This window comes from Gracilinanus agilis, chromosome 2, assembly GCF_016433145.1.
Source record: "Gracilinanus agilis isolate LMUSP501 chromosome 2, AgileGrace, whole genome shotgun sequence".
In the NCBI taxonomy this organism is placed as follows: Eukaryota; Metazoa; Chordata; class Mammalia; order Didelphimorphia; family Didelphidae; genus Gracilinanus; species Gracilinanus agilis.
The window spans coordinates 482,261,423-482,274,608 of record NC_058131.1 but is presented as its reverse complement, the minus strand read 5'-3'; the positions used below and the strand labels follow the sequence as shown (position 1 = coordinate 482,274,608).

At 34.5% G+C, this 13,186-nt stretch overlaps 1 protein-coding gene across 1 annotated transcript in view; it reads right to left on the bottom strand.

The window, feature by feature from the left end:
* TTLL5 (tubulin tyrosine ligase like 5) overlaps nucleotides 1–13,186 on the bottom strand; it is a 318,095-nt gene that overhangs the window by 210,922 nt on the left and 93,987 nt on the right. The window contains exon 15 of the mRNA XM_044664952.1: nucleotides 576–689. Coding sequence (XP_044520887.1) covers nucleotides 576–689 — 114 coding nt within the window. The remainder of the gene's footprint in view (nucleotides 1–575; nucleotides 690–13,186) is intronic.

Genomic DNA, 13,186 nt, shown 5'->3' with positions numbered 1-13,186 from the left:
GTTCTTTGTCGTTTTCTCCACTGAATTTACGTCATTTTTTGCTCTTATAGTAATGTCTTTATATCTTCTGTTGCATTCCAATTTTGTAAGTTTTTTTCCCTTACTTCTTCCTAAGAGTTCTTCTTCCTTTAATTCCTCTCAAAGCTTCTTAGCTACAATTATATATTCCATTAAGTCTTCTAATATTTTTTCTGGATTCAAGATTTCTTTGTATAGCTCAAAGGTTTCCATTATCCACCAGCAGAGACTTTTCTCTTGAAAATTATTTCTTTTTGATATTATTTCAGAGGTTTTCTAAGGTTTGCTATCTTTAGGATAGGAATTTTCTTGTTGATATTACTAGAGCTTTTTTATCTTTTTTTTTTTGCTGTTTCTTTTACTACTGTAAATGGTCATGAAGATTGTCTTTCTGGTCTCACCAAACCCCTTTCTCTTCCCCTAAGTCTATCCCTTCACACTTTTCAGGGTCTATTCTGTTTTCCATAAATAACTACACTGCTACAAAAGGATGACATATTAATTCCCACCTCACCTTTATCTTCAATCACCAGAGCCAGAAATAGAATTATTTTTACCTCCTCCATGGATAGGCCGAGCACAGAACCACCTAATTTCCCCGGCACCTTCTCCCTGCCCGAACCCACGAGGTTTTTCATTTCAGCATCACTAGCAGACAAGGGACGAGAACGCTGCAAAGACGAGAAAACAAAAGTTTTCATTCTTCTTTTGATCCTTTTCCTTCTTTTCATTCATCTAACCACAATAATATCCTTTCTAAAGTCTCCATGCTAAAATGTCTATCCCAGTTAACTAACTAAATCTAAAGCCCAAAACTCTTGAGGTCAAGATGATATTTAGTAAAACAGAGGCAAGATGGGAGAAGGAATAAAAAAAAGATACTGCAGATTCGGAAAACTGAAATGAGAGGATTCCAAATAGTTTTCTAAGATAATGATTCTTAAGTCTGATTTTATAACACTTAATAACATAGACAGTTATTTCAAGGTCATGGAAAAAAATCTCAAGTCAAAATTAAAATCAATTCTCCTGATTTTAATACATAAGTATGTGCCCTACAGTAGTAAAGGAGAAAAGAATATGATACATAACAAATAAAAATAGGTAATCATAGATTTTAAAAGGCAACTTTACAACTTAATATTGTAGATGTTGCCTGCTGGAAGCTAAGATGGTGAAGTCAAGGATACTTCGCTCCCCTCATGCCTCCACACACATATACAAAAAGAAAATAAATTGCCTCCAAACAAAGGAAAGCAGGAGGAACATATTTCACTGGGGTAAGAAGAGAGAGTAGGCCAGGCAGCACAGCATCTGTGAGAACCAGTAGAACTCAGACTAGCCCAACATGCTGCAACTTCACCAGAGGCAACAAAGCTGAAGAATGGGAATGAGCCCAGACTGAGACACTCAACACAGGTATAGAAGGCAAAGAGGGCAAGAAACCTACAAACCCTCACATGGCTAAATAACACCTGAGACAGCAAGGGAGCAGAATGGGAAACAGGGAATCACAGGAACTTACTCACTCTCACAGGACAGAGAAGTGCCTGAAGCAGAAGAACCCAGAGTAAGGACCAGTACAACCCACGAAACAACAGGGGAACTGGTTGGTAACACAGGTGCTAAATCAAGCTGGACAAAACAGCTGCAATCCTCCCTAGAGCAAGCCAGCAGGGCCACCTCCTTGACAGACATAGCATAGGAAACAAAGGCAGGTAGGCCTACCCTCAGTACCAGAGAAGAGTACTTTGCAAGTTTAGAGCAGTGCACACCATATCTCAGGAACAGAGAAGAACCTCAACAGATAGATAAGGTAATGAGAGAAAAAAACCTAGAAAAATGGGCAAAAGACAAAATAAAACAACAAACAAACAAACACTTGACCTTAGAACATTATTTTAGTGACAGGGAATATCAAAATATGAACTTAAAAGAAGACAACAATGCTAAATAAGAAACATCTGAAGCTTCAAAGGAAAGTATGAAAGGCTTTCAGACCTAAAAGAACCCCTGGAAGAACTTGAAAATAAGTTTAAAAAAAACCAAGTAATAATAGAATTGACAGAAAAACTCAATAGCTGGGGGAAAGTCACTGAAGAAATCAATTCCCTAAAAACTAGAATAAGATAAAAAGAAATGGAAGCACAAAAATACTGTGAAGAAAGCAATTCCCTAAGGAATAGAATGGACCAAATGGAAAAGGATCTAAAAAAAAAAACACAACAAAAAACACTAAAGAAAACTTAATGTTGGTTTGGAAATTAAATGAGAATACAGATCTTGGAAAGACATGATATTCAGAGAAATACACGTGCCTAGAAGATGACACAAAGGAACTCTATAAACGGTTTTTGTTGGACAAGCAAAAACAAGCAAGTAAGATAACAAAAGAAGTCAGACTACACAAAGAGTCCTGATCCTGAGTTGCTAAGAGAAATGAGGCTGCTATTTTTAAATACACTTAAAAATGGCTAGTAGGACAAATAGCAAATGCCTAAGACCTTCCTTTTTGACTCCCGCTAAAAACCCCAAACAATTTGACTAGGTAGAATGGTAACTTTCTTTTATTTGTTTATTCAGTGCAATAGATTCTTTAACAATTGTTTTTCAAGTCCCTAATTCACACATAAATTACAATCAGTAATTTTAACTCTGGATTAAAATGGACAGAGAGATAAATAAGTAAAGAGAAGATGAGTATTAAATTTGAAGAAGGTTTTCAGAAATAGAAATACCACTAGTAACTATGGGTAAGAACCTGTGAAACAGACCAAAAGAAAAGGCTGATTTTCTTCCATCATAGTTATAGTCAAGAGTTGCTTAATGAATTCTAGAGAAGTTTTTAGCTGTTATATCTTATATGGGGATATAGAACACATGAAGAATGAAGTCAAAGGAAAACTTTAGAAATCTGGAAAAGAATCAAAGCAAATGATCTTCAAAAAGAATTTTTAGTTTAAAATAAGACTACTGGGTTTAAATGAATAAATGAATAAGATGAAAAGAGAGCTTTTCTTATCATTAAATAGCAGCTGGCATTATTAAGGCTAGACACACTGAATTTTCATCATCTTAAAATTCCAATTGCAGAAATGGTTTCAAAGCCTAGTAGTGCTTATACAGAAAGAATATTATCTAAATTTGAATAAGTTTTAAACAACTCAAGAAGATAGCAAGAGGGGGACATTTTTGATGATTTTTTTTTTTTTAGAACAGGGAAGAGCTAGAAAAAGCAAAGTTAATGGACTGGAATTTATGTGAAAAGAGAGTGGCATGTTAAAAAGGACCAATACGTTGGGATTCTTTGTTTCGGGCAAATCTTTTCTAAGCCTCAGTTTCCTTATTATAAAATGTAGGCATTAAACTAAAGATATCTAGCACTATGACTTATGCAACAAGGCTGAAAAACAAAGTAAATTTTTAAAGAAAAATGAGTAATGACCAGGGAGTGATCCCATTGATAAGAATACAAGGTAAATTGATGAGGCACCCCTGATTTTTTGTTGCAGTGGAATTTCTTTAATATGAGCATTACCATAAATACTATTTCTAATTAACCAGTCAATCAGCAAGAATTGATTAAGCAAATCCTAGGTGCCAGGCACTGTCCTAAGTGCAGGGGGTACAAAGAAAGGCAAAAAACACTGTCTCTTTGTTCTTGAAAAGCTCACACTCTAAAGGAAGAGACAACATAAAAATAAATACCTATTGATTAGATAGATACAAAAAGAAGGCAACAGATAAGATGAAGGAATAGGAGGCGGAAATAGGAAAGAATTTCTGTTGAGTTTTGAAAGAAGCAAGGGAAGCCAGGAGCTTAAAATGAGAAGAGAGATCATTTTGGCCTACGAGACAGTACAAATGTGCCAAGGAAGAAGATGGCATGTTAGGTTGTAAGGAAATGCAAACAGGCCAAAGTAACTGGATCATAGAAGGTGCGGAGAGGCAGTCTGATAGAAAGGGAGGGAGGGGCCAGGTTGTAAAAGGCTGTAAATAATTATATTACTTCATTTTGAAGACAATAAAGAGCCACTTGATTGTTTTGAGTAGGGGATTACTATGGGGACACGTTTTAGGAAAAGTCAATTTGGCAGCTGAGAAGAGAATGAGTTGGAGTGAAGACAGATTTGAGGCAGGGAGACCAACCTCTGGAAGTTGGATGGAAGTTCAGGTATAAGGTGATGAGGGCCTATATTACGCTAGAGAAGGGGATATACATGGGAGATGCTGTAAAGATAAAAATGATAAGATCTGACAATAGACTGAATAAATAGGGCGAACACACACGGAAGTGTTAAGGAAGACATTAAGGTTATAAGCCTGGTGACTGAAGAATGGTGATTTTCTTGTTAATAATAGGAAAAATGAGATGATAGGAGAATTGGAGGGTAAAGATTATGAGTCTCTAATTCAAGAAGTAAAAAAGGCAGCTGGTGATGAGGGATTGAAGCTTCTAAGACAGAGTAGGGTTGAATAAATAGAAGTGAGACTCATCTGTACAGAGATCATAGTTGAATTCATAGGAGATTCAAGGAAAAAAGTGTAGAGAGAGAAGAGAAAATTGATATCTGAGAGAAGATTGAATGGGTTCTGCAACCTAGAGACAAGAGTTTACAAAGGAGACTGAGGAGGAGTGTTCAGACAGGAGGGAAACTAGAAGAGTATCAGTCTTGAAAGTTTAGAGAAGACAGAATATCTAGGAGAAAAGGGTAGAGCACAAGAAGGATGAGGGTTGAGAAAAGTTTATTAGATCAAGCAATGAAAAAAATAGCCATACAGAATGACAACGGGCAGGGATGGGATCAAGTGAGTATTTTTTTAAAAGCTAGGGGAGACGTGGACATGTTTATATGCATCAAGGAAGGGGCCAGAAGGAAGAGATTTGAAGATTTGAGAGAGGATAGGGATGATAGTGAGAACAATGTGATGGAGAATATGGGAAGGGATGGAATTAAGGATGCATAGAAGGGTTTATCTTGGCAAGGAACAGGACCACCTCTTCATGTGGAGAAGGAAATTAAGTTGGGGCTGGAAGTAGGAGGGAAATATCTGAGTAGTGATTAGTATCAAAACAGTGAAATGAGAAGGCATTACCAAGTGAAAACTCCTAAATCTAATTACAACTTACTTTCTTTTTATATTTTCTCATTTTCTTTAAAAATCCTTATTTTCTCTCTTAGAATCAATACTAAGTATAGGCTCTAAGGCATATGAGTGGTAATGGCTGGGTTATTGGGGTTAAGTGACTTGCCCAAGGTCACACAGCTAGGAAGTATCTGAGGCCAGATTTGAAACCAGGACTTTGTATCTCCAGGACTGGCTCTCTGACAACTTAGCCACCTAGCTGCTATCTTTTGTACAACTTCCAATTATTTTCCTCTTCTGACCTATGCTATGAGTGGTCAGGGTTTTGGAGATTCTGAGGATCAGTATGTATTTTTTGGTGGGTAGCTTAAAAGTTTAGGTTGATTTTTTCCCCTGGTATTAGTTGAGATATTAAAGTAAGGAAGTACTGATGAGTAACTATACATCCATAAAGTACAAATGAATTCTTTTCATTAATATTTAGTATCTTTCTAATCCCCATGTTTCATATAAGTATTAAAAGAATCAGGAGAAAGGGAAAGAAATAAACATTTGCAAAAAAGGTGGGCAGTATTTCTTCTATCATATTCCTCAAATTATTACTTCCTTGCTATGCTCAGTCAGCCACATGGAAGACTAGAACAAGGGATTATAAAAAGTTGTGACAACTAAAAGCACAACAGTATTTTATAAATTTAGGATTGGAAGGAACCTAAGAGGTTATTTTGTCCAATGCCTTACACAATGCATAAATCCCTTCTACAATTTCCAATCCTGTGTCTGAACATTTTCAGGAATAGGGAATTTATTATCTCACAAGATAAACTATTTTGGAGGTAACTAATTATTAGCCAGCTCTTCTTCATATGAAGTCTAAATGTCTTGCCCTGTATTCTACACCCTGGTCTTAGTTTTGCCTTCTGTAACCACCCATAACAAATCTAATCCCTCCTCCTTATACTTCAAACATCTGAAAGTAATAACTGTCCTTCTCTTCTCCAGATAAAGCCCAGGTCCATTTATGGTTACCTTCCTTCTAATCAGTGATTCTTATCTCTGTCACTTTTTTTTTTAACACTCACTTTCTATCTTAATATCAATTCTAAGATAGAAGAGCACTAAGGGTTAGGCAACTGAGGTTAAATAACTTGCCCAGGGTCACAAAGCTAAGAAGTAGCTGAGGCACGATTTGAACCCAGGTCTTCCCAAATCTAGGCCTGACCTTCTATTCACTGAACTATTTAGATGCCTCTTTCCTATGACATTCTTAAAATGTGCTGGTTAATACTGATCACAATGCTTAGTGTAGAGGACAGTGAGTCTACTATGTTCTAATCTTGGACGCTAGACATTAATTAATGCAGTCTACAACCAAGTTAGCTTTTGGGAGGTGGGAGGAGAAGTTAAATTATAGTGTTGACATATTGATTTTGCTGTCAAACAAAATCCCCAAACGTTGATCAATGAACTATTATTAAAGTATATTAACTAAATTCCAATTCCTTACCATTCCCTATTCCAACTTTTAATTTGCCTGGAGTCAATACTTTTAAAACCCAAGTAGAACACTGTTAAATTTTATTTTGTTAAATTCGTCTCATCATTTCAACTTGTCAATCATCCATAAACTATTCTCAGTTTTATGGCATCTTCGAATTTGATAAGCATCCCACCTGTGTCTATCTTCTACTCGTGAGAGAAAGGGACAATGGCAAAGAGTCTTCCCCTATACTTCCAGGTTTTCTTGAAATCACAGTATTTTAAAGCAAAGATGGGAACTTTGAGGTCAGTACCAAAGGGTTCCCAATAACAAACTCTTAATGAACACTGGACACCAGTTGCAAATGCACGGAACTATTACACTATCATCCACCCCAAATTTATACATATTGCCCACAAGAATATTATTAGAATAAAAATTTGAAATCTATAGCACTCCCCAGATAAAAGTGTACAATGGAAAAGATAGCTAAGCTTAGTCAGAAGACTTGTTTTTAAGTCCTGGCTTGGTCATCTGTGACTTTAAACAAGGAACTTTTACATCTCTGTTTTGACAGAGGCAGAATTTAGTACTTTAAACATTCTTTCTGCCATTTTTGTTATCTTTAACAATGTCTGTAAGAATCAAGTTATTCCAGGCTTTAGCCTTCTCAATTCTCCTCTACTGACTGTGATCCTTTTTTACTATTGGCTACTCTTTCCAGATTTTATGATGAATGGCCTGTCAAAAGTTGAGCTTGATACAAAGTTTCCCATTTAGGCAAATCAATCTAATATATTATCCTTTTCTTGCTCAACAAAATCATTTGCTATTATGCTGCCAGAATTATATTTCTGAGGCACTACCACTAATTTAAGACCTAAGAGAAATCCTTAACAATGCTCTAACAGAGCCTTGGGTCATAAAATTATATTGATCACTTCTCTGAGGTGTATGGAATTGCTTTCCTAAAATCCATGGTTCACATCTGACTATACTTATCATACTCCCCTGAGCCAAGACAGACTCAAAGAAAATGTAGTCAGTTCCTTTCTCCTATGTTTTTTAAGGACTTCGGCTTTGTCTTTCTTCTTAGTCAGAATTAATTACATAACAGGAGTCCCCCCTCTACAAAAGAAATTGGGAATGAACTCAAAGAACACTCAGAGATTCTTGTCTTTTTAAAGAAGTTGTTTCATATCTTCACAACTGAGAACAGAAAGTCAATTGACAAGTTAGAATTATTTTTTTTGCTATGGTTTCTCAATAAATATCATGGAAGTTATATAAAATGACATATACACACTCAAGCTAATATTTACTGCAATTGGCTTATTAATCATAAAAGAGATCAACAAAAAATATTGTTGGGTACTATAAATCAGAACTGAGGAATTAATTTTTTTGTTATAGCAAATGTATTTTTTTTTAATTAAACCCTTACTGTGTACTGGCTCCAAGGCAGAAGAGTGGTAAGGGTAGGCAATGGGGGTCAAGTGACTTGCCCAGGGTCACACAGCTGGGAAATGTCTGAGGCCAGATTTGAACCTAGGACCTCCCGTCTCTAGGCCTGACTCTCATTCCACTGAGCTACCCAGCTGCCCCTATAGCAAATGTATTTTAAAACTACAATATTCATTTGACCTTGAATTGTATTTTAGGTAGATGTAAATGACATAGAAAGAAGCAAGGTCATGGAAATACTTAGCTAACAAGATATATTGGGGAGAAAAATAGTAAAGTAAATCAAAGCTAAAAGACACCATTGTCTTTTACAGACTATATAGGTAGCCAGATAACTAAGATAAAATATTCTTAACTCAAGCCATTCTGTGCTTTTGAATTTCTATAAATTAACCACAGTCTCTAACTTGAGGTGGTGGTAAATCTGTTAAAAGAAAAAAGTAAGTGGGCTCAAATCCTCATGAAAATACAGCTCCTGAGAACCTCTGCCTTGACTAGTGTAGGCATGATTGAAAATGCCAAATGTTCACAGAAACTTTGCACTATCAAGTTACTGTTCAGGTGCTGCAGTAAACCAAAGGGTTGCATTACTATTAGTTCAACCTTACGATCTAGAAATCTATTCTGAAAGAGAGCTATCACATAACTGATTGGTAATGAAGAATGAGAAGACCATGACAGGGAAATTAGAGACAAATTATCAAAAATGATTCAAACTCAATATAATAAAAGAAATACATATTAAGCTTGAAGGATTTAATAGAAATTTAGGAGAGTTGGTGAGTACCAAGCAATGAATGTAAATATGCAAATTATGAACCATGGGAGTAGAGGTAAAGGATGAAATGGGGTATCTAAACACAATCTCAAAAACAGAATGAAAAGAATTAGCTGATACAGTTCCACAAAGCCTTTTTGATTTTATATGTAAATGATATATAAAGAAATCTAATCAAAATATGGCATATGACTCAAAGATTCAAAAAAGGTGAATGAAGAAAAAAGAATAACTCATTATTATCCAATAAATAAGAAACATGTTAATAAATTTAAAAATGTATATGTATACACAAGTATACATAAACATATTCTCTACGTATCATATGTGTTTATGTGTATGAGTGTATTTGGATAGAAAAAATGGACTAGGAATATTAGCCAAATAATAATTAAAATGGACAAAATGAAGATGTGAATTACCTTTTGGAAAATGAGTAAAAATTTTAAAAAGTTTTTTATTATCAGGCACTAATTTTCCTGTGGAAAATTAGTTAACAGTTTTTCAAAAGCATGTATAGTAATATTTGAAAAAATTTAATATATGTATGCATATAAGTAGGTCTAAAAGACGTGCTTAGTGGTGAATATAAAGGGAATTGGTTTTGAAAAAAAACTTACCAAAACCACTTTGAAAAATCATAGGGAACTGGGAAGGTACCACAGGATTTGAAAAAAGCAAATAAAGTACCAGTCTTCAGAATTGTTAAGAAGAATGCTCCTGATGATTACTGGCCTGTTAAGTTTAACGTGAATTCCTAGTAAAATAATGGAACAAATATCAAGAAAAAAATTGTAAATATCTAGAGTCGAATAGACTCATGATGAATAAGCAGTATGGAGATTTTGCTCATTTATTTTAAATCATACCAGTTAACCTTGATTCTTTAGAGGAAAAAATGACAAAATTGGTGAGAAAAGGGAACACCATGGTTACAGTATACTTTAATATTTATAGAAGTATTTGAAATAATCTCAAAAAATTTAAATTCTAAACTAACCTAATTTGATTTGATTCAATATTGTAACATAAATTGAAAATATGTTAAAATTCCCAAACCAAAATGTATAATAAGTAACAGTGTTCACTTAAGTCCAGGCCATCATTTAGGGACAGGTAGAGATGAAAGGCTATTTAACATCTTTATTAGTTATAAGGGAAAAAATAAGAGTCATGAAATCTGTAGATGACAGGAAACACAGAGCACTACTACCTGTATGTGAACTTTGAATTAACACTAAGATTACTAGAGAGATGTGAAAGAACAACCAAAATAAGTTTCAACCTGAAAAAACCCATAACCTGGGAGAAAATCTAAAACAGATATTTAAGGGAAGTGAGAAACTGAAAAAGAAGAAATGGTTTCCAAGTGTATAAGGTAATAAAGAATGTTACCTTTGATCAATACAATGATCCACCACAATTTCAAAGGACTTATGATATAAAATGCTATCCATATCCAGATTTTAAACTGATGGGGCTCAGAGTACAGAATGAAGCATTTTCTCCCTTTTTTATATTTTTCTTTTTTTCCCCTGCACATGGCTAACTGACTAATTATGTATAATGGGTATCTTATTTCTTGCTTTCTCAATGGGTGGGGGGAGGGGGAAATATGGAACTGGAAATCAAAAGTCTAAATGAATAAGGTGAGAAAATAAGACTACAAAATTGAATAACTATGTTTCACAACAGAAAAGAATAATATGATTAAGGACCTATAAGAGAAAGAAGCAATCCATTTAACATACACAAGAAGACAAGTTCTCTACCTGACAAATGAAATATTCTTCAGGTACTACATGTGAGTTTAGGGTACTCTGTCATCAGAAAGACATTCCAAGAACAAATAGCTCCATTGGGCAAAAAGTTGGCTGAACAATAATTGTCAGACCATTTACAAAAACTTCTTCAAATGTTACTATAGGAAGTGATCATTAAGGCAGGATATCATAATGCAATGACAGATATAATTAAGAGTAATGAAATCAAATGAAGAAAGGAACAATAAGGCTAAATATAAAGCTAATGCTTTGGAAGCAACACTCAGAAAACTAGGCATCCTTGGGTAGCCTCATTCCATGAGATAATATAGGGCACGTTCTCTGAGGACAAGAACAATCGTATATAGTGTTCTTACTTTAGAATGCAAAATACTATATGCCACAGATTAAAATAATAAGCCAAATATTAAAATCACATCTAAGAAGGTCTTTTGGCTGGTTAATAAGATCAATGAGAAATTATTTTTTCATTTTTCATTTCAAAGGTCTTATATGCCAGGATTAGTTTCTTCACCGATTATAACTAAAACTTCCATGCTCAAGAGTTCTTTCTATGGCACAATTGCCAACATTAACCCCTGATTGCCTCATTAGAGAAGCAGCAGTCACGTGAATCATAGTCAACATAATTCAAAGCATCTAAAGTCTACACTATGAAAAAATACCAAGATCAAGTTGATCACATTTCCTCAAGGAGATCAAAGAGAAAGATCAGTGTGTGGAAAGATCAAATGCTCCCACTGCATTTGTGAGTGACTATTGTGAGAGCAACTGGAGAATAACACTCAGACAGAAGGGCAAAGGAGGCACTCTGTTTCAGAGTTGGTGTTTATGAGTCACTATGAAAAGTACAGGCACCTGATTCGGTTACATAACATAAAACTACCTATGTCAAACTTCATCTCTTATGGCAGGTGTTGGTTAACAAATATAGCCCAACATCCATCATGAGAATTATTTCTAAGGTATACTTTTGAGGATCCCATGACCAAAAACAGTAAATTATCAGTAAAAAGGAAATTAGGAAACCTACATTATTTTTTCTGAATTCTTCTATCCAAATAGGTCTAGTGCTTTGTAAGTAAGCTCCATTTATTTACCTAAGCATCAGTTGCCTCCATTCTCTTCTTTAGTCTAAATCATATGAAGTGAAGAGTCTTCTAAAAAATGCCCTATGGTTTCCTGTCTTCTGATTCACTAGATATTTCTTCTGCTATATACTTATCCCCACTTTCACTTTCATTTTGTACTATTACATTCTTCAAATATTTGGGGAATTCTCTATTTGTACAACTCTAGGACTAGAAACTAAAGCTAAATGACTTTCTATTTTTGGAATGGAAATGAACTTTCCAAATGACCCCAAACTTACCTGTTTGGAGGCTGATGATTGAGTTGGAGCAGATTCTGGACGCTAAAAAAAGATAGAAAAATGGAATAAAGCCATACATTCTCCCAAAATTCTTATGTCCCCATCCACCAACACTAAGATTTGTGAAGATGGTGGAAAGTGATCGCCAAGAAGAAACTGAGAATGAGACTTCTATACTATGGAAGTGGTGGAACAAGAACACTTAATTCCACATATACTGTCTTCTTCCCTAGAGTATCTATTTCCAGTCTCATTTTCATAACTCTGAAAGAATGAATATATTAAAAACTGATAAAACAGAAGCTATGCTAATACTTCAATGGAATTTCTCTACTATGCATAAAGATTACAACCCATATACACCTTGTCATCTGGTCTAATTTTTTTCTTTATTCTGACAAATTAATTTCTGCATTACATATAATGCAGCTGCAATTTCTTTAGCCCTAAAAATATCTTGTAGGCTTTATGAATATGATATATAATGCCATTGCCTACCAGCTAGCAAAATAAGAAGAGAGCAGATATTCTAGGATTTTCACAGTTTTGACAATAGAAACCAACAAACCATCAATGAAAGACAGATAGCCATTCCAGAGAAAAACTTTACCAAAAAAAAGTATAGTAAGACAGCATGATAGCATTAACAATATAGTTTAGCCCCCTAAAAATGATGAGATCAAATCTATAAATGCTACTTGTTATTATTATCATTATTTTTATCCAGATGTCTGCTATTTACATTAATACTACAAGAATAATGTAAGGAAGAAGCATATAATCATTGGTGATAAATTTTCACAGTAAGGTTAAACCTCCAGTTCTCCCTGTTAAAAATAAAAACAAAATACTTGATCTATGATGATCCATTGATCCATTAAAAATCAGATTACTAGTTTAAATAATCTTCCAAAAAGACATTTCTCAAAGAAGAGCATTCCTTTGTGCCACATTATGAAAGTATGGATATTTTCTAGAGGAAAAGCTTCACATATTGATTTAAGTAACATTTTGTCTGTCTGTAAGTTCAGAGATATTTTATCAGTGGAGAGTATTATTCTATGTAGTATGGACAATATAAAATAAAGAGAAAAAACACAGTCCCTACCTTCAGAAAGCTTACAGTCTAGTAAACAAGATACACAGAATGAGAAAGAAACAAACCAGGAGTACAAAATAATGCAGCAGAGAGAAAAGAAATG